Source organism: Fonsecaea multimorphosa (genome assembly GCF_000836435.1).
Source record: "Fonsecaea multimorphosa CBS 102226 unplaced genomic scaffold supercont1.16, whole genome shotgun sequence".
Taxonomy (NCBI): Eukaryota; Fungi; Ascomycota; class Eurotiomycetes; order Chaetothyriales; family Herpotrichiellaceae; genus Fonsecaea; species Fonsecaea multimorphosa.
Genome location: NW_015971650.1, coordinates 630,913 through 651,250, shown reverse-complemented (window position 1 = coordinate 651,250; position 20,338 = coordinate 630,913). Strand labels below are relative to the sequence as shown.

Genomic DNA, 20,338 nt, shown 5'->3' with positions numbered 1-20,338 from the left:
CCATCCATCCATCCATCCATCCATCCATCCATCCATCCATCCATCCATCCATCCATCCATCCATCCATCCATCCATCCATCCATCCATCCATCCAACAATGCCTTCCCCAACGACCTCGTCTCCCTCTTCGTCCCACAGACCAACATCAAGAACAACCACACTCACAACAACGACGACATCCTTCTCCGCCCGCACCGACACCAATAATAAGCAGACATCATCTACATCAACGTCTCCTCCTTCCTCTTCGCGTGGGCGCTCACCAACAGCGCCGCCGCACCATCAACAACAACAGCCGACTCCCTGCAAGCGCCCCGCCAATTGGGGCACCCAGCACGACGCCTTCATCCGCGAACAGGCCCTCAACGGCGAGGACGCCGAGAGCATCCGCATTCTGTTCGAGGTCGAGTACCCCTCCGTCGGCAGCGTGAGTAAGGCTTGGGTGACGGAGAGGATGAAAGCGACGGCGGCGGCGGCGGCGGCGGCGGCGGGCATGAGGTGAAGGAGGGTAGAGAGGGCGCGATTTTGTCGGGGTTTCTGTGGAAGATGGAGAGAGGGGGGGGGGAAGGGGCTACTCAGCGAGAGTGATCAATATGTATTAATATGTGAGGAGGGTGGAGATCGATGGTTCAGCGTGAGTGAGATTCGACGTCGGACACCGGGCTTGCTGTCTAGGTCGATCGGCTTGTGCTGGGCTAGTCTACCGATCCAGATGGGAAGACATGGAGGGGGAACAGCTTTGTTATCGAGCTTCACCCAAGAAGCATCGGGAGAGCCATGAGGGCTGTAAGGGCCAGGGAGAGAAAATGAGAAAACAAAGAAGGGGCCGCAATGGGATCATGAAGAGCAGAGCGGAGCAGGGCAGAGGCAGAGGCATCGGAGGGCAGATGAGGGCTAGCTACTAACTTACCACTTATACAGTGGCTAGACTGGATGGATAGGAACCTGGCGTCGAGGAGTTTTCGAAACAGATATTTTTCCTGTTGTAACGCACCTTCTTCTCCATCCATCCTATCTATGACTGCCACGGCGGCACAAGCACTCTTCTGGTTATCAGGTAATTCTCAGAGACATCCATCTCAAAGGCCAGGGATGCAGAAATAGAGACCAAGGACCACGGTCCAAGAAGCTCAAGCCCCCATTGACCGGTGTGCAACACAGACGTGATTCGTGAGCTACCTATATATGGCATGGCTATGTATATATAAATGTCTGTGTGGAAATAGAGCCGGGAAGTGAAGGAGCACATTCGTAGCACTTGTAGTACATTCCCCCTGAAATCAACCATGTCCCGTTCCATACGGCGCCCGATCCAAAGTTGTTCCCATTCCCTGGGGGCGTCATCTTGTCCAACTCCGACGCTGTAATGACAGATGTAGGGATCTCACATACATGGCGGTGTGCAGTATTCCAACATGTCGAGCCTGTATATTCTCTCCAAGATCACGAGATCCAGACCTCCATCTTGCCCATCTCATTTCTCTCCTTCTTGGCTTGATTGCGCACACTCGTCAACAACATCTCCAGATCGTCCTGGTCACCCATGGTGATCATGTCTCCGTCATCTTGCATCTTGATCTTCAATTGATCCTTGATCCCAAATTTCTCACGGATCTTGCTCTCGAGGTCGCCGAAATCTATCACGGCGCCAATCATTAGATATCTCGTATCGTCGTTAAAGTGGCATTTGACCCGGATCTTGCGCATTTCGGGCCGTTTGCTCCCGCGCCCAGATCGGGACGCCGCACGTCGGACAGGCTCGAAGCCGCCCATGTCTTCAGCACTCATTTCTTCTTCATCGATATATTCGTCTTCTTCGTTCAGGTATAGTTCTTGGTCGTGGCGTCGCTGGCGCCGGCGGGGACTGGAATACATGCGATAGACGTCGTCCACCGTGTCGTTGGGGTCGTCGTATCGAGAGGGGGTAGTCTCCCGGAACAGCGGTGCGGGCGCCCTTTGTGAGGCGGAGCGGTCGAGCATCTGGCGTCGGGAAGAAGGACCCCGGGGTTCGGAAGCAGTCCTTTGGGTGCCATAGCGCGACCTTTCCATCTGCGGTCGCTCCATCATGGAAGGCTCCTCGGGCCAAGAGTTGTCGCGTTGTGGAGGCATCATCCTGCCCATGCTGGGTGGTTGGTTGGCGTTGACGTCGAACGTTGCGGCTCGACTCATCATACCGGGTCTGGGTGGATCCATGTCTGGTCTGGAGTACCCATTGCGCGGTTGACGCATTGAAGTGGTCCGAAGAGGCAACGTGGAAGAACCGCCGCCGCTCAGCCTGGGCTTCTCGTTCTCCGGTGGCGGTGTCGGTGGGAACACGTTTCGATTCATGACCGGAGGGGCGCTCTGATCCCGGACCACTCGACTGGACAAATTGCGCTGTACCAGGTTGGTTGCCGCGTAGCTGATATTTTCCGGCGGGCGGTCGTCTCTGGCCGACATCTCGGCGGCCACCGCTTGTTTTCTTTCCACGCCCTGGAATCCGGTGCCGGTGTTGTCACTGTTCGAGGTGGCTATCAACCGGGCCTTACCCAGGTAGTCTTTTGCTTTGAGGTTCTTGACCTTGGCTTCATTCGGTCTGTAAACGCATCCGACCGGTCTATCAAACAGCGAACGTTAGTCCATGACGTTCGGTTGATTTCGTGCAACCTCTAGCAAGGCCACTCAGACGAAACTCACATGCTAAACACCACATAGCCCTAAATCACGTCAGTAAGACACCTCTTTTTACCGAAGAAGTCCAATGCTCACCTGAGCCATGTCCTTGATAGCATCATCTATCACATCGTGGTCAGGGGTCATCTTCTCCTTCTGAGCGAAGCTGAAATCTTGAAGCCCGGCCTGCTCTTGCTGGAGGTACATGTAACACAGGCCACGATTGAACAGAACTTCGCAGGAGTAGAGCTTGAATTTCAACCCCAGCTGTTCATAGTCGATGTATGTATTGCCTCGCAAATAGAGGAGGGTGTCATTGAAATTGGCCAGTGCTTCTTCGAAGTCCCCAACCAGGAAATTTGAGACCCCCTGTTGGAAGTAGGCCACGGCGAGGTACTGGTCGAGCTTGATCGCGCGTTGGTAACATTCCACCTGGTCTCGGTATCAGCTTGGTTTTGCCTTGCTTGTCTGTCCACACTGAACGCACCGCTCTTTCATGCTCGCCGATGGTCGCGTGGATGACACCACAGTTGAACAGGATCTTGGAGGTATCGGCAATCGCGTCGAAAATCCTCAATGCTTCCTCGAATTCTTGATTGTCATAGTGCCCCAGCGCTTCGACCCAAGTCTCGATTTCCTACCGAGGGGTTAGGGTCCGAGTATACAATTGAGGAGATGCACATACCTGCTTGAGCGACATGGCGCCGGGCCTAGATCGTCGAAGTTAGAGTCGTTGTCAACAGGACGGTGACTGATTGCAGGTAGAGTCAGAGGGCAAAATAAGATGTTGACAGAGGGAGCGAGATCTGCGACAGGAGCGGCGGTGCCTGAGACGTTATTGAAATGGTGGGTGGGTGCGGTCACAGATTCTGCTAGGGCAGTGGGAACCGATGGCTACCACTGGGTGGGTGGAGGTCGATTGTACGGTGCACCGAGGCTGCGAGGGCCGGCCCTGCCGCCAGGTCCTGAAAATGGGTGCTTGAGGGCCAGGGGTTAAGCGCCCGGGATGGGTGCGTGGGAGCTGGTGGCAGTGGTGGCAGTGGTGGGAGCAGTTGGATTTGCTCGGCGCCAATGCCGTCACGGGCTAGGTGCCAATGAAAGAGGCTGTCAACTTGACAATGTGGTGAACGAGTCGATTAGCGACGGAATGCGCCCGATAGATTGCAGATAGATTGCAAATAGTCCGGGAAGCGAAGAAGATAAATCAGGAAAATAAAGAGCGTAGCTGGATGTATACCAAAAAGCACAGCTTTGGGAGAAACGAAAACAGCAATGCCAGTTGCTGCTGGGGTTGAAGATGGCTAGCAGGAGAAGAGTTGGGATTTTCCTGCGACAGCAAGACTCGGACTTCTTGAATGATGGTCGAGAGAAGGGGAACAGGGAAAGTGGGGGTCCAAGTCTTCAAGCGAGAACAAGGGTGAGAGAAGAGAGAAGGCGAGGGTGGAAGCCATGCAAGCAAGGGGACAGGCATGAGGATGGGATAGGCACGAATTGGGCTCCAGCCATTCGTACCTACAGCTGTCCGAGGGAGGGACAGGAGGCCTTCCGCTCCAGGCACCGCCAGGCACTCGCCAGGCACATCAGGGGTTCGGATCAGGTCACCCAGCACTAAACTGGCACCCAGCAGACCTGCATGGTAGGCGGAGTGTACGTGATAGACAGGAGTCTGCCTCACCTCAAGTGCCTATTGCAGGTACTCCATACTGAGTTCAGCACCATGAACATCTTATTATCTCGCTCTTGTCTGCTCGAATCGCTCATCTGCCTATCTACCGTCACCTCGTCACCTACTCGCCAGCCGCGTCCCAATGTGCCCATCCTTCGCACTCGCTCCTCACTCGTCCAAGAATGTGATGGAATAATCCTTAGGGATGCCCTCTACTCAGTGGCCTGAGTCCGTCACCTGAGCGGGCCTCTGCCAGCACTGCAAGTAAAGACCGAGCACTCTCCGTTGTTTGCTTTCCCTCTCCTCGACCGTCTCACGCCCACAGGGCTCGCTATTCTGGGTGTGTTTCAACAGGTGTCCAACTCGGCCGGTGGGCTAGGTCCGCACCTGCGTCTCCGTTTCAGAATCACATCTGGCGACCAACCACCGTTGGCACCGTAGCCCAGAAGCTTTCCCAAACCCTCTGACCCAAGCAATCGGGTTGTCCGTTTCCAATGCTCGATGCAGGGGGATGCTCCAGCATGCTCCATCGGCCCAGCGCTGCATCATCGTGCAGCAAAAAGTCGAGTCCAAAACCAGAACAAACTCGGACCGCGAATCAGAATCGGATGGAATCCAATGGGGCTACTTCCGACAAGATGCATTGCACTGCAGAGTGTTATTGTGGAATTTTTTCTTCGTTTTCTGTTCGACTACGCTTTATCGTCGATGCAGGCTCCAGTACAACTCACGGATCATAGCATCCCCTTTTCAACCTGTTCCTTTCGTTCCTCCCACACTGTCTTTCCCGAACAGCTACATACGGTCTTATCATTGTCCCACACTCCGGCACTGCGAGCAACGACCCCGACCAGGGTATCGGGATCTTCGGTCTGAAACGCACCCTCCGGTTGTTGTTTCGACACGACCATGCTGCGACCGATAATCTCCCATATTGACACTGGTCGGTCCAGGAATGCGCTGCCTCGTCCATCCTTGTTGACCTCCACCGTCCCAAACATCCCACGAGGCTGTCTGAAGCCCGCTAGTTCCTTGACGGCCTCCCAGACGCCACCCGTCGAGGCTGCCCCACGTGAGATGTCACCTGTGGCCCTTATCGTGGCATGATATGTTCCTGGTGACACCCCACGCAGCGTCAGGTCGACCAGGGTCCGATTGTCCGAGACTTGGACCATTCGTGCAAGGCCACGCACCGGATCTGAGACGGCATTTGCATGAGTTTCCAGAATGCACACACCGGCAGAGTTGGATTTCCCGCTGCCCCGTAAGATGGCATCTCGCCCCGTAGATTCGATGGCTGACACGATTGATGAGGGAGGAGCCGTTCCTTCAATGTAGAAAAGTTGGTCTTTAAGATTGGCTTCGATCTTGGTGACGCCTGCAAAGTAGCCGGTTGGTCAGCTCTGGCATCGCAAGCCAAGGAACCACGGTTTCGTCCAAGCAGTACCTTGTACTTTCTCTAAAGCGCCTGTGACATCTTTGACGCAGGAATCGCAGTGCAGAGGCACGGCAAAAGTAGTCTGTGCTTGTGGTCAGCCAACAAGGACAGGATCGGCAGGAGGCGGTTGGCTGGTCAGACCTGAAATGGCTCGATTCCCAGACTTCCCATTTTGAACTCGCCCGAGGATGCTGGAGGGCCCAAGGATCAGACAGGCGATTCGTTCTTAAACGGGTTCTATACAATGGTGTTCAATATTCAATTGGTGATGAGCTGGGAAGATGCTTGGATACTCGAATGCTTGGTAATTAATCAATTATTGAAGAGGTATGAATACCGCGACGAGGCCCCGCATCGATCCGCCACAGGCCTAGAAACCTTTGGAAGTGACGTGTGACCGACTTCGGAAGCAAAACTACGCCGCCTTTAGTAGATAGAGGAAGGCACAGCACCACACAATATGGTACATTACTGGTGAGTAGAGATGTGTCGTCCCAATATACCGATACAGCCGTCACTTAGGTCCACCTTGATTTTCGAACCTGTGAGTCTGCCCACGCCCGGGGCTGCTCAGATGAAGAAACAAGAGAGCCCGAGAGCCAGAATGGGCAGTGCCATGACCAGATGTCCCAATCCCGCCTTCTTAGCAACCTCCCTTGCTTTCTCTGAGATGCCCTCTCCTCGGGCGAACTGGTTGATGATGAGACCATCTCCTGCCCCAATAACGCTGCCTGTCAAGAAGATGATCCCGAGACATCTCTTGGCTGTCAGCGCTGCCACCGGCGACGACTGACACAGCGAAGAGAAGCGCCAAAACACAGTAATCCCGACAATCGACAGTCCACCAGCGAAGTTGCGGAGGCCGCGGGTATAGGTCTGCGCGTGCTGCCAGGTCGAGAGTTCTTTGGATGCATTGACCGAAGACGGGACGAGGATGCCAAACAGTGTTTCGGCATCGACTGGAGCCCTGAAGCTGTACAGCCCAGTCACGATGCCCATGGTACCCATCAATCCCGTCAAGGCTGGAAGAGCTGAAGTTCGGAGGGAAGCCATCGTCGCAGCCGCATTATTCGATGCCATTGCTCGAACAAGTGGCACTTTCGATGGCAGTGTGATAACCGCAACTGACCGATCTGAGTATCTTGACAGCTGAATCCGAAGTCGTTAGTTTGTGCCTCCAAAGACAGCAGAGCATATCCAAGTAGTCTTCAATTAGGTTTATATAGACGTCTTCGATGCAGCTCTCTCTCATCACTACGTCAAGATCGTGGTCATCTGATTGGGCAATGAACACGGGCGGTCCCTGCACCTTGGGACGTCCCCTTTCTTACCCCACAAATGGGGCTTCGTTGTCAAAACATCCATCTCCAAGCAAAAAAAGAATGGGTGATGGATACCAGTGCTCCTAGTCTGACGAAATGGGCTGTTTCCAACGGCATCAAGGTCAATGGCATTGCGGCACATAAATTCCCCGGCAGGGGATTGGGCATCGTCGCCAAAAGGAGGCTTAAGGTGGGTTCGAACAAAAGATCCGTCTCGGCCTCTTTGTGAGCCCTATTCCTGACATGACACCCAAAAGGCCGGAGAGGTGATCTTGGACATCCCCATGTCCGTGATTCGGACAGGAGAGACAGTGCCGCCGCAAATACTGAAAGCTGTCCAAGCATGCAGTGTCAACGGCCTCCTGGCGGCGGAACTGGCCATGGACACCTCCGAACTCCACGCCCTCTGGAGAACGACCTTGCCGTCAATGGAGGAGTTGAACGAGTCCATGCCGCTCTTCTGGCCACCCGAGCTTCAAAACCTCCTGCCCCCGCCGGCGCTGGCGCTCCTGAGAAAGCAGCAGGGAAAGCTCTCGAGAGACTGGAGTGCCGTCTCTGCCGCCTTTGCACAGCTCTCCTACGACGTCTACCGCTATTCCTGGCTTCTCGTCAGCACACGGACCTTTTACTACACGCCGCCAGACATGGCGCCCGAAGACACCCCCGAAGCCGACGAGTGCCTGGCCGTGGTGCCCTTTGGAGACTACTTCAACCACTCCGACGTCGCGACCTGCAAGGCCGCTTATTCGGCCACGGGATACGAATTCAAAGCGGACCGCGCAGTCGCCAAGGGCGAGGAGTTGTACATCTCCTACGGCACCCACTCGAACGACTTCTTGTTGGTCGAATATGGCTTCACGCTTGCAAAGAACAAGTCGGACGAGGTATCCCTGGACACAGTCATCCTACCTCTTTTCTCGGCGAAGCAGAAAGACATGCTGAAGGAGGCGGACTACTTGGGCAACTACGCGCTGGAGGGGCCCTCGATGCAGGACGACGAGGTGGCTTGCTACCGTACACGAATCGCACTGAGGTTGCTGTGTATGCCCTTGAAAAAGTGGAACGAATGCGTCAAGTATGGCGCCGACGACGACGACGAGTATCAAAGTTTGGTGCATGAACTGCTCCGGCAAGCGTTGAAGGCATATTTGGAGACTGTCGACAACAGCCTCGAGCAACTCGCTCGCCTCGAAGTAGGGCTCCCGTCGCAAAGAGAGGTGTTGAGGCGACGCTGGGAAGAGATAGGGATGAACTTGGCCATCGCAATTGATAGAATAGAGCAGTGACAGGCGTATCTTTCCATGAGGGAGGCCAGCTTTGGCAACAGGGAAGCACCAGTAGTTGTCCGAAATGGAAATTAATTCCCGCTGTCTGACAGCGTCGAAGCATCGTCAAGGCTCGGGCTCACACTTTCCGCGGCTCAACTTCGGACTTTCCGAGGCTGTTGCCGGTTTCAACTTTCAGGAGCTGCCGACTTGATAACCTCTTCCCACGCTGCAGCCTTGTAGGATTGAAACACTTTACCAAGCCCCAAGTCAAAAGGCAGATTATATAACAGATGGGATTGGACATGAACTCTTACACTGTGATATAGAGAAAAGGGCGTGGGTCCAATTCCATCGGTTCCATGGCCTACCTACTAGTATTAATATACTTAAAACCGCTGCTCTATCAAGCCGCTTCCATCGCCTCGAAACGACCAGGTACCACCGTGGTAAAGAGGAATCAAGAACTCAAAGCAACCCCCCAGAAGAGTGGTGTTGGCGGGGGTTTTTGCGAGCGACCCCACTGGTTGTTTCTGACCGAGAATACCTATCTCCCGGGATCTCTGTGTCTTCCACCGTGGGCACCATTATTATCCAAAAAGTCCGCCCCCTATCGCAACGGGGCCCGGGGGAAAACTGCACTAGCTGGTAACCAAAGTTCCGGAACTGATACCGGTATAGGTGAATAGCCCGCCGTCATTACTGCTGAGCAAGTAGCAATCTTGAAAATTTCCGGCGGATGGGTTATTGACCCAGTCCGCGAAGAGACAGCCCGCGGTTGTTGAGCACAGATCCAGACAATCCTGCAGGTCGTCGGTTGGGCTAACGGAGATGGTGTTGGTGGCAGTAGACAAGTAGTAGGACGTACAGTCGATGCTGAATTGCTCGCTGTTCGGAGCCGTGTACGGATTGGGCTAGAACTTTGTCAGTGGAACCTACATTTGGCGGTCTCGCGGAACGTACCAGGTCAGTGCAGCTAGCTGCTGACGTTGAAGTGGTTGTTGTAGTTGTGGTTGTAGTTGTTGTTGTTGTAGTTGTGGTTGTAGTTGTTGTTGTTGTCGTTGTGGTGGTGGTAGTTGGAGATGTAGTTGTAGTCGTCATCGTCGTTGTGGTGGGAGATGTGGTGGTAGTCTCGGAAGTCGTAGTCATTGTAGAACTCGAGGTTACCGGCGGATCAGTGGAGGTAAGGGTGGGAGTTTTGGTGCTGACGCATGAGGTGGTCCAGTCTGTAACAGAGATCGCTGGAGGGGAATTGCTCGCCCCATTTCCAGGGAAGATATCTATCCCCCTTCGTCGTTCATCAGGCCTTGCGATGGCAGGAAGAACGAGGGCGAGATAGAGTAGCAAAGCACACAAAGGCGAGAAAACATGTCGGTAACCGAAGTGACGTAGATTCGTCCGTGCAAGTGAGCGTGGAAGAGATGGTCTTGAATGAATGAACAGAAGTTACACCAGTGAAAAGGAGCGTGGATCCGTGGGGAGCGCAACGAGAGACAGAGAGCAAGCAACTTGGGTTATTACCCCGGACTCGGACTGCTTATAAGTATGGGAGAACAGCGTACCGAGTACTTGGACTTTTCTCATTGCCTGGCCGGTTCATCCGTTCTGCGCTGTCGAGGCGGAAGCAGCGCAATTTCCACAGCCCATCACCTTGGTGGCCGGGGCAAGGGAGATTTCCTTAGCCTCGCGTAGTTGCATTTTGAGTGAGTCTCGAGTCTCGAATAGAGCCTGGAGTACCAAAAAGCGACAAAAGATGGCCTTGTGTTTTGGTCGCCAAGTACGAGGTGCGCCGTACTAGTACGAGGTATTCTGTATCTGTATCAGTCGGCGGCTTCAATGGTGTATAATGGTGTATAAATGTGGACTAACCGAATTAGTTACGCACTTTCCCGCCTCTGTCCAACACATTCCCAATTTAATTAGCACCCAGACATATTAAATAACATCCGAAATAGGACTTACCTTTAGTCCATCAGCGCCTGTCGTGTAGGTACCGATCATAACCTCGTCGATCAGAGGAGACTTATAAAAGTGGATTGGGAAAAACAAATCGCCATGGACGGAACTTGCAGCTCCAAGGCGCCTTCGCTGATACTCGCGCTGTAGGCAATGTTGCTTCAAGGGCGCAGATGATCATGTCGTCTCTCCTGCCCACAGGACAAAGTCCCCAAAGTCGTGTGGCACAGGGGTACGAGGTCCACAGGTGAAGCGATGCGAGCTGGCAGCGGACGCCCAGTCACTACCTGCAAAGCCTTGTGACACTCAATCCATACCAAGTACCTCGTTAGAGCGACAGATCCGCAACTGACACAAGATGAATTCGACCTCTTGCTTGCTACCCTGACTTTGGCTCAGCAAATCTATTCAGATCCACACCTGGTTATAAAAACTTGCATAGTTGATGCTCATCAAATTGTCTAGCTCAGATTAAAAGACAGTCTCCATTGCTCGGCTGTTGGTGTGCTTCGAAAGATGAGGATTAGGGCGGCGGGAGGTCCACCAACGTCGAAAACGGCATTCCACAGGTACTATAGGCACGTTGTACCTGGGATTTTTGATGCCCCCTCCTTGTAAGCTTCCAGGTTGTTTTGATCAGCGTAATATAGCCAAGACTTGCGAGATTGTGGTCTGCGCCATTGTTGTTGGATGATCGTCTGTGGATCCCTGCCTGCACACCCACCTCCGTCGATTGTTTCCACAAGCTCGCTCGTCAAACTCACCCCAATTTCTGTCCACCTAGCGAATTGAGACCCATCGGCGCAAAGGTCGCGACATGGCCTCAAAACCATCCAAATGGGCTACTGACGACGACGACGAAGAAACGGCCGCCGCGCAGGCACAGCGGAGGCGGGAGAAAGCAGAGCGAAAAAGACTCAAGGAAGAGAAAGCGCGCAACGCGGCTCTACCAGCAACTCAATTCCCCTCCGCGACGGACGACAACGAGCGACCAAGCAAACGTCCGCGAACGTCCTTCGACCAAGCAGAGAATGGCACATCCCCAACGGTACAGCCTGCCTCACAGGTGCGAAGCGGAGAAGATGAAGAGGGCGCACACTTGCTACAATTCCGCAACCGAGGATTCGGCCCCTGCGGCCACGTCGAGCAATTCGAGCAGCTGAACGACATCGAAGAAGGGTCCTACGGGGTCGTGTCGCGCGCACGGAGGAGGGCCACCGGCGAGATCGTGGCGCTGAAGAGATTGAAGATGGACCACACCAACGACGGGTTCCCCGTGACGGGACTGCGAGAGATCCAGACCCTGATGGCGTGTCGCGAGGACACGAAGAACGTGGTCAAACTACTCGAGGTGGTCATGGGCGACAGTCTGAAAGAGTAAGTCAGGTCCTCTCACCCACCTCCCTGAAAAGGCACGGATAGCCAGACGATGTTAACCCACATGGCCACCGGGGCATTTGAAAACAGTGTCTACCTCGTGATGGAGTTCCTCGAACACGACCTCAAGACCCTCCTGGACGACATGGCCGAGCCGTTTTTGCCGTCCGAGACCAAAACAGTCATGCTCCAGATCGTCCGGGGCGTCGAGTACCTGCACACCAACTGGATCATGCACCGCGACCTCAAGACCTCGAACCTCCTGCTCAACAACCGCGGCGAGATCAAGCTGGCGGACTTCGGCATGGCGCGGTACACGTCCAACCCTCCCCCGCCGAAACTGACCCAGCTGGTGGTGACGCTGTGGTACCGTGCGCCGGAGCTCCTGCTGGGCGCGGAGAGTTACGACTTTGAAATCGACGTTTGGAGCGTGGGGTGCATCTTTGCCGAACTCGTCACCAAGGAACCCTTGTTTCAGGGGCGGAACGAAGTCGACCAGCTCTCCAAGATCTTTGGACTGCTGGGCACCCCGACGCGCGAAAGCTGGCCGGGATTCCGCTCCCTCCCCAACGCCAAAGCACTCCACCCTGTCCTGTCCCAGACACACTCGTCATCCCTCCTAACGGCGAGTAAGTTCACCTACCTCACCACCGCAGGCCTACGCCTCTTATCCTCCCTCCTCTCCTTGAACCCAACTTCCCGCCCGTCCGCCACCGAAGTCCTCGACCACCCATATTTCCGCGAAGATCCTCGCCCGAAACCCAAAGAGCTGTTCCCCACCTTCCCCAGCAAGGCCGGCCAGGAGAAGAGACGGAAAAAACAGACCCCGCAAGCGCCAGTCAGGGGCGAGATCGCACCAAAGCTGGATGAAAGGGAGATCGAGGGCGTGTTTAGGGGATGGGATGTCGAGGGGGAGGAGAAGGGCGGCGGGTTCGCGCTGAGATTGGGATAGCGGAGAATGCCTCCCTAGGTAGGTGATGCTGGCCAGGTTTGAGGAATGGAGACCGAGGAGAGAGTATGAGTCGAAACGCCTGGATGATGGGCTCGTGGAGACATGTCCTCAACTTTTCAGAGAATCTAATGGTCGACTGCGCAACGGCAATGCCATTGACTACCAGGTAGTTTGGCCAATTTTGGAGCGCTCTATTGGATTTCGACCTAGGTATCTAACCAGAGCAGAGAATCACCGGGCATACCGAGTATATACATCTGGGATGCACACCGACTGGCCCCGTTCATTGCTCACTCCAACCATTTTCCACCCTTCTTGGTATATGACCTTGCTCATTCTCTTGAAATCTTTGGTCTTTTCTTTCCCATCATCATGCCTCGTTATCTCTAGAAATCTTGTGTCATTTTTCTTCCCCATCGTGTCTCGAGGTCGTCCATAAAAGCGTGGTGCCGTCTCGGTTCGAGCACAAAAACAACCCACACATACCGAGTACATACACGTCCATAACGTCGCTCCTTTAACAGGTCGACGGTCGTGAATGTTCATGCCACAGGCACATTGACCCTGCACAGTCGTCCACGGCCTTTATTCGTCGACGTTCTCGAACAAGAAGCTCGGCTGGCCCGGGACGGCGGCCTCGGCCTGGGACGGGAGGGTCTGCCTGTTCTCGTCAGTAACACCGACGACCTTGACGTCCTTGCAGCCCGTGTTCTTCATCAAGCCCTTGCGCATCTCGGTGAGGATGTGGACCTCGTCAAAGGGCAGTTTCCTCTCAAACACGGCCTCGGGCTTCTCCTTGTTCGGCCCCACGAGTCTCCTCTTGAGGGACTGCACGAACGGCATGGCCTTCTTCATCTCGGGTCCTTTCCCCATCTTGGCGACGGACGCGTTGATGGCCTTGTCGTCGTCCAGGGTGGCTTTCTCGAGCATGCTCCGGACCAAATCCACGTATTTGTCCTGCCACTCCGGGAACCGCGACGCCACGAAGATGGTGATCTGCTTCGGTTTGCGGGGGTCGAATGCCACGGCTTTCCCCTTTGCCATTTTCTTGGCCGCCTGCGCTTCGGCGCTCGTGATGTTACTCGAGGTTGTCCGCACGTACTCTCTCGCGGCGGTCATGGAGGGGTCCGCTTCGGGGACGTCGGTCGGCCAGCGCGCAAGTTGGATGGATTGGTCTTTGTGCAACACCTCGAGCCAGATATACTCGGCCCAGTGAGGCGCGATGGTGCTGATCAAGAGGCATTGTAATTCCACGTACCGCGTGACCAGGGGCCGCGACAGTGGGATGCCGCTGGCGGTACAGGCTTCGCGGTAGAAGTCACGCGCGGACTGAAAGTCGTAGAGCGCGGCTTTCAGGGCGAGTTTGTAGTTGGTACTATAGTAAGGTAAGCTTCGTCCCGACCACCGTGGCATGGCGAACTTACTCAGAGTAGTGCTTGTATGCTTCGTGCACCAAAAGGTTCATTTCATCCTCGAACAGCTTGTCCCAAATGACCTCTCCCCGCGTCTTGCGGAGGCCCTCGTCTTTCAATGTCTCCTCGATCCACTCCTTGAGAATGTACATCCGCATGATTGCGGCGTTGGCGCCCTTCTCCTCGAAATTCGCGTCTTCCATGCCGTCACCTGCGTCAGCGAGCGCTATCCGCGTGGCATCGGCACCGAACTTCTTCACCGCTTGGCTCAGGGTCAAGAAGTTGCCGGTGGATTTGCTCATTTTCTCCCCGTTGAGCAGGAGATGGCCATTGGAGCGGACAGATCTGGGCCAATATTCGCGAGGGAAGAGTGCGAGATGAATGTAGAGGAAGAACGTGAGATGGTTGGGAATCAGATCCTTTCCGGACGATCTCAAGTCGAGAGGGTACCAATATTCGAAGGACCGCCGCATGCTTTGTAGGTCCGCAACCGATATCTTTGTCGATTCCGAGACCTTCTTGACGTCGTTGGTCCGCGTGAAAATATAGTCCCAGACATCGTCCGTCATTTGTTCTGCCTTGATGTCCAATAGCCCGGGCGTCTTGCCGAATTTGTCTCCGTGCAAGAAATGGGCGATCGTGTAGTATGACATGTAAATGGTGCTGTCGCTCAGACTTTCCACCAAGAAGGTGGGATCCCACGGGAGTTTAGAACCCAGCCCATACGTCCTTGCGCATGCCCATTGGTTCAACCACTCGAGGTTAGCGACGAACTGGTTTTCGGTTTCATGACCGTAGGTTTCGAGGCCGTTCTTGTCCTTGACGTAGTCGACAACCGTTTGCTGCCACTCTTTGTCGTTTTCGCCATAGTTTAGGAACCACTGGGGGACGTATGCGACCACACATTCATCAGCGCTGCGACTGATGACTTCAGCTGAAGGATCGGCAAAAGGGAAAGCGGCGCCAGACGCGATCAAGGAATTTCGGACTTTTTCTTTGGCGTCAGTCACCTTCTCCCCCTTGAATTCTCCGACTAACATGGTGCCGTTGTAGAAGCCTTCCTTGTACGCCATGTCTTTTGCTTCGGCCAACAGAGTGGCGTCCTTGGGCGACTGGATCTTTTTGGTCTCGACCAGGTATTTCGCCGCAAGGTTGCCATAAGCTGGAGTATCAATAATAGGGATGATCTCCAATTCGGCCCATGCTTTTTGGATGCCATAGAACTCGGCTTTCTTCGCCAATTCTCTGACCGTGGCAAAGTCGTCCGGACTGTCTGACGGAACTGAAGTGACAATGCCAGTGCCCTTCGTTGCAGACACGGAATCCATAGGTAATATTCGAACACCTTCTTTGTGCACTGAGAGAGGCGCATCGACCAGAGTACCCACGAAGGCGGACCCTGGTAGTTCCACAACAGGCTGCAACTCTTTCTGGTCACGAGGGAAATGCTCCTGGTCAAAGAAAGTACCCTGAAAAGCCATATTCCAAGCCGCTCTCTTGGTGACCACGTAATACTCCTTTTCTGACACCTTGAAAATACCGTAGTTGATCTTCGGTCCGACGAAGCAGCATACTTGACCGTACATCGTCTCCGGTCTTAAAGTCGCAGGCACAAAATAGACACTGGCGTCGCGGGGAATTATCGATTCCACCGCCTTTGCCGCCTCAGTTGACCACTCCTTGACCTTCAACTTCAGCGCGGTGTACTCTGTTGGACCTACACCTTCACCCTTGGTCCGGTCGTGGTCCATACACGGTTGACCGTCCTTGGGGCTGTAGATCGTGTATCTCTTGCCGTACAGGATCTTGTTGAGCTCGTGCAAGCGATTCATCTGCCATCGCACAAAGGCGTCGTAGTACGGATTTGCGTCGGTGGTGACAAATTTCCTCCTCCAGTCTATCCTCGCTCCGAAATCGATCAGATCCTGTTGACAGATTGGTGGGAAGTATTCGAGCCAGTAGCTGGCGTCGGCGAATTTGTGGATCTCTTCCTTTGGTATCCCCATAGCCAGCATCGTCTGGAACTGGTAGTTGGCCTTGACCGTCTTTGCGGCCTGCTTGCCCTTCTTGCTCTTGAATTTTGTGAGGTCGTCCTTCACATTGACTCCCTGTGTGGGCGCGATGGGAGCGCCGTTGGTATCTGGTGGAGCTCTATCGTCTTCTTCATGGTAGTTCTCGAAATTCTGTCCAAACTTCTTCACATCTTCGACGAGCTTGTCTGCACACGCCTTGATCGGCATCCCCGTGCAGTGGAACCCCAATGGAAACAGCACGCGCTTTCCGGTCAAGCGATTGAAGCCCGCGGTGAACTCGACCTTGCTGACTGTAAAGCTGTGCCCGGCATGCAAGGAGCCGTTCATGTATGGGTAGGCGAAGGTGCCAAAGTACTTGGGATATTTTTCTCGAATCTCCGCGGCGGGGACTGAGTCGAAGGGGATCTCGGCCGTTGTAGGCGCATCCGATTCGAAGATTTTGGTCTCCTGCCATTCCTTTTGGTATTTCTTCTCGATCGCAATCAACACGTCTCGATTGTGTGTCTAAAAGCATTGGGTCAGTTCACGTTCTTCCTGCTCGCGTGTAGTCGACTCACATTTTCAAGCTTGAGAGTGTTCGTCGAGGCCAGGGTCGGATCGACGGGTATTTGGGTCGCCATGATGGCGGTATCGATCAGCGATAGACGTATGGACCCCCGGAGTATCAATGAGGGTTGAAGCGACTCTAAGGTGTTGGGTAGGAGTCACGAAAACCAGGGGGGAATGAATTATTTCTTCGACAGCCTCGCCGCCTTTTTGCGGAGTTACAGAGAGGGTCACGTGGGCGCAGCCTCGTCTCTTACAAGAGGCGAGGCTGGTGCCCTAGCCGAACATTCGTGTACATTCGGAAGTCTTAGCTGCTTTGTGGCGTTCGAGACGCTTTCGTGACCGAACTCGTTTTCCATAGCTTCTGAAACACCAATACTGGTCAACCCGACTACACGTAGTACCTGAATATAGGCTGGTCATGGCCCTCACACCACGGGCCCTACGAGCACGATATCAGATTCATATTCATCATAATATACCTTTTTTGTGATCTGGGCAGGCAAAAGCCGGCACCTGTTGCTCTCCTAGAGCTCGGGTGCTTCCCAAGATTCCCGGTCAATCTTCATGACAGCCGATTGCTTATGTGGGAAGGTAACCTCGCCTTGCTTGTAAAACCCCGCATCTTTCAGATAATCAATAAATCTGCGTGCGCGTCTCTCGTCAGTCGTCGACTCCCTCTCTGAACCCTCGGACGATTGGATGACTTACTTTTCGTTATCAATCCGCGGCTCCAACATCACAGTCTCGGTTCGAGAATCCGCGAGCCAGCAGTAATGCACCAGCGCAGACAGCCAGACCTTGACTCGATGCGGGCCTCGGAACTCCTCCTCCCCAATTGCCACATGCAATCCGCGCGTGTAATTTCCAACCTCTCCACCGAGGAGTCGGCCTAATCGGTCCTCCTTCACCCAATATATCTCAAAGTAGCCAAAGGGTTTGCCGTCCCAGCAGCCGAAAACAGGGAACGAGTGTCGGCTTTGGAGGCCATCAATCAAAAACTTGTGTTGCGTACTTAACGGCCCGGCAGCACCCCAGGCCGCGTTGACTCGGGGGTTATTCATCCACTTGTGGAGCAAGTCCAGGTCAGACGGTTTGTCCAGAAAGTTGTCCATCGTTGGCAATGTCGCAATGGATACGGCCGCCGTGTGGCTCGGCAGTACTGCGGGCATGGACGATGAGGCCGGCAAAAAGTGAGGCGGAGGCAATGGCTTCGGAGATAGGGTCGGTACGCGGAAGGAAAGCCACTGGCCAAGGCTAGGAATATAGCGGTTGTAAAACGATTCGCCCTGCCGAGGTGGTTTGGGGCGTATCGGATGGCGGATGTGGTTGGTGAAGGTAAACTGAGTTGGCGGGGGAGGATAGAACGTGGGCAGATGACTTCCAGAGTTAAAAGGGCCTCCCGGCGACCAGAATCCTGGATTGAAGGTGTCTGACAGTGCCGCATTCGTCACATAGTCAGTTGGTCGAGGTGAGCCGCGTTCAGGCACGACCGTCCGGTCTGGTGAGGACGGACGGGACGGGTAAGGTGAAGCTTGCGGAAATGGCGAGTGCGATTGAGGCGCCATTGTGTAGAGGAAGATTCTGGCGTCAATCTGCCAGAATGACCTCCTGCTCACAAAGGTTTCGGCCCAGCCGCTGGGCAACCGAGTGTTAGTATCGGTGCCCACGCAAGAGTCCTCACTTGCTATTAGGCCCATCCGTTCGAGCTTCTGCAGCGTGTTCTTCCCTTTAAAAATGCCTTCTCTTTTGATCTTGATGCGCCAATCCAGCTTGGGCCGCCCTGCCTCTGGGGTCAATGCAGATGCCTCGGTCAGAGCGTGGGGATTCGGAGGCTCCTTGTGAAAGTACCAGCACAGAGTCGCCCACAGCATCATCGCAATATGTCGGGTCGGCGAGGCGGTATTTTTGAAATCAGAACTTGAGGGCATGGAGATGGAGGAGATAAAGAGGGAGTCTCTCTGAATAGTAGGCTTGGTGAATCGATGCGTCACGGTATGTTTGTGTCCTGTCTGGTCCGTGTCCCCGCCTGAATTGACTGCCACTCGACTGTTTCGGCGCTCTTCGTCCTCCACCTCGTCTTCCGTCTGGAGGATCACGGTCCATCCTGGGGGCATTGCCGAGTGATGCAAATCGAGGTTGGTCGATTTGAACGTGAAGCCACCGAAGACGGGGGTGACCGTGTATACCTGCCTGCCAGGTCCCGTTAGCATGCAGCAAGCAATGTTGGCGCGGCCTTCATGGAGGAACCCTTCCAGAAAACGCCCACGCGTTGTCTGTAGGGAAGTGCAACTTACCCGTTGGGCAGATAGGCGTGCTGGACCATATCGAGTTCACTCTTCAGGGCATGATCGCAATGGCGCAAAGAAAACCGTACGATGGGTGAGGACGAAGACTAGTAATAATTGATGCGAGACTTCTGGAGCTCGTCACAACCACCTTTGTGGATTTGTCCACGTCTGGTCTGCCGATCTCGACGATGACCGGGGATTCGACCACTGGCGGAGCTAGCGACCAAGCCACTTTCCCCGAGGAAGCGATAGACGACGATGGGTGGTTCTCAGCACAGCTCACCTGAGTTACGCGGAATCACCAAACTTAGTTGTACATTGAGTAGCCGGCTTGTGAGAAAATAAAATCCCTCCACGGACCTTGCCACCATGTTGCATTTCACCTTTTTCCTTTTGCCTTGTGACAGCAAAACTCGAGTTTTCCCCAGCGACCTTTTTTCTCCGACTTGAGCACGGACCCATTGCCGCTCAAGGGGGGAATGACGTTGAAGGGAGGCATGTCTTGGTTGTTCAGGAACAAATGTCCACTGTGGCTCCCTCACCATCGAATCGGCTGCCATCTAATTATTATTAGCTGGGTTGACTGGGCTGGCAGTTTGCAGTAAGCAGAGGCGGCGAGGAACAGATGGAGGGGTACTCGGTACACGGCGACCTTCTGGAGGCGGCGGGGCAGATCGACTAGGGCCAGCTGCAAGAAGGAGAGGCGCCGAGGCTGCCACCCCTGAGCGCCTAGAAGCGAAGTCAACTAGGTACTATTAGCACCCCCTGTACCGAGTCAGTGTGAGTCTTCTGGCGAATACATCACGGTTGGACATACGCTCTAACCAACTGACCTATGGAACCCGTTTCAAATTGTTGAAAGAGATTTGCACGTTTAGAAATATATTCTAATTTTTTCTAGACCACGTAACCAGCGTCGTTCTTCAAGCTTACTACGTCACTTACCGCGGCAGAACCACAGTACGTCAAACACAATTGGTCTCCTATCATGCTGCTCACGGCAAACTGTTGGACTCGGCGGATTGCTGCAGAGCGGTCTCGGTGAATCTACGATACTGAGTACTCTTGGCCAAGGGAAGTATAGTTCTATGGCCACGGCTCACACATGCAATGTGCAGTCAACGGTCTGCCAAAAGCAATGTTGAGCGACAACGGCGCACGAATCTTTAAAAACAGAACAAGCGGGAGATGTCCCAAAAAGAGTCAGGATATCTGCTCAGAGATCTCTCATGTTGCACCTATACTGGATATCTACTCCGTCTACGTCTGTGAGGGCGAGACTACGTTCTCCAACGTCAATTGAAGGCGTTCCGACGCAAGACAGCCTGTGGATTTTCAGGACCGTGAAGCCTCACCGAGCCTTCGACGGCGGGATCGCGGTCCCGATCTGAAAATTGCGTCGAACAAATGCCAGGCGAGCCAAGTCG

The 20,338-nt window shown here is 54.2% G+C and overlaps 9 protein-coding genes across 9 annotated transcripts; 3 read left to right on the top strand and 6 right to left on the bottom strand.

Annotated features, from left to right (window-relative positions):
• Window positions 1–98: 98 nt before the first annotated feature.
• Z520_07883 (uncharacterized protein) lies at window positions 99–503 on the top strand (the record flags this gene model as incomplete). Its single annotated transcript, XM_016778380.1, has 1 exon — window positions 99–503. The coding sequence occupies one exon, from the start codon at window positions 99–101 to the stop codon at window positions 501–503; it is 405 nt and encodes a 134-aa protein (XP_016630740.1).
• A 941-nt stretch (window positions 504–1,444) lies between these two features.
• Z520_07882 (uncharacterized protein) lies at window positions 1,445–3,353 on the bottom strand (the record flags this gene model as incomplete). The annotated part of the gene is made up of 5 exons (XM_016778379.1): window positions 1,445–2,597; window positions 2,678–2,697; window positions 2,750–3,085; window positions 3,141–3,290; window positions 3,339–3,353. The coding sequence occupies 5 exons, from the start codon at window positions 3,351–3,353 to the stop codon at window positions 1,445–1,447; spliced, it is 1,674 nt and encodes a 557-aa protein (XP_016630739.1).
• Window positions 3,354–5,053: 1,700 nt separating this feature from the next.
• Z520_07881 (uncharacterized protein) lies at window positions 5,054–5,928 on the bottom strand (the record flags this gene model as incomplete). Its single annotated transcript, XM_016778378.1, has 3 exons — window positions 5,054–5,697; window positions 5,767–5,839; window positions 5,899–5,928. 3 exons carry the CDS (start codon window positions 5,926–5,928, stop codon window positions 5,054–5,056), a joined length of 747 nt encoding a protein of 248 aa, XP_016630738.1.
• Window positions 5,929–6,327: 399 nt separating this feature from the next.
• Z520_07880 (uncharacterized protein) lies at window positions 6,328–6,810 on the bottom strand (the record flags this gene model as incomplete). The annotated part of the gene is made up of 1 exon (XM_016778377.1): window positions 6,328–6,810. One exon carries the CDS (start codon window positions 6,808–6,810, stop codon window positions 6,328–6,330), a length of 483 nt encoding a protein of 160 aa, XP_016630737.1.
• A 336-nt stretch (window positions 6,811–7,146) lies between these two features.
• Z520_07879 (uncharacterized protein) lies at window positions 7,147–8,365 on the top strand (the record flags this gene model as incomplete). Its single annotated transcript, XM_016778376.1, has 2 exons — window positions 7,147–7,269; window positions 7,337–8,365. The coding sequence occupies 2 exons, from the start codon at window positions 7,147–7,149 to the stop codon at window positions 8,363–8,365; spliced, it is 1,152 nt and encodes a 383-aa protein (XP_016630736.1).
• A 620-nt stretch (window positions 8,366–8,985) lies between these two features.
• Z520_07878 (uncharacterized protein) lies at window positions 8,986–9,493 on the bottom strand (the record flags this gene model as incomplete). Its single annotated transcript, XM_016778375.1, has 2 exons — window positions 8,986–9,258; window positions 9,308–9,493. The coding sequence occupies 2 exons, from the start codon at window positions 9,491–9,493 to the stop codon at window positions 8,986–8,988; spliced, it is 459 nt and encodes a 152-aa protein (XP_016630735.1).
• Window positions 9,494–11,117: 1,624 nt separating this feature from the next.
• On the top strand, window positions 11,118–12,629 carry Z520_07877 (uncharacterized protein; the record flags this gene model as incomplete). Its single annotated transcript, XM_016778374.1, has 2 exons — window positions 11,118–11,677; window positions 11,768–12,629. The coding sequence occupies 2 exons, from the start codon at window positions 11,118–11,120 to the stop codon at window positions 12,627–12,629; spliced, it is 1,422 nt and encodes a 473-aa protein (XP_016630734.1).
• Window positions 12,630–13,214: 585 nt separating this feature from the next.
• Z520_07876 (uncharacterized protein) lies at window positions 13,215–16,694 on the bottom strand (the record flags this gene model as incomplete). Its single annotated transcript, XM_016778373.1, has 3 exons — window positions 13,215–14,004; window positions 14,054–16,578; window positions 16,632–16,694. The coding sequence occupies 3 exons, from the start codon at window positions 16,692–16,694 to the stop codon at window positions 13,215–13,217; spliced, it is 3,378 nt and encodes a 1,125-aa protein (XP_016630733.1).
• Window positions 16,695–17,147: 453 nt separating this feature from the next.
• Window positions 17,148–18,946, bottom strand: Z520_07875 (uncharacterized protein; the record flags this gene model as incomplete). The annotated part of the gene is made up of 3 exons (XM_016778372.1): window positions 17,148–17,265; window positions 17,332–18,813; window positions 18,918–18,946. The coding sequence occupies 3 exons, from the start codon at window positions 18,944–18,946 to the stop codon at window positions 17,148–17,150; spliced, it is 1,629 nt and encodes a 542-aa protein (XP_016630732.1).
• Between the last annotated feature and the right edge of the window lie 1,392 nt (window positions 18,947–20,338).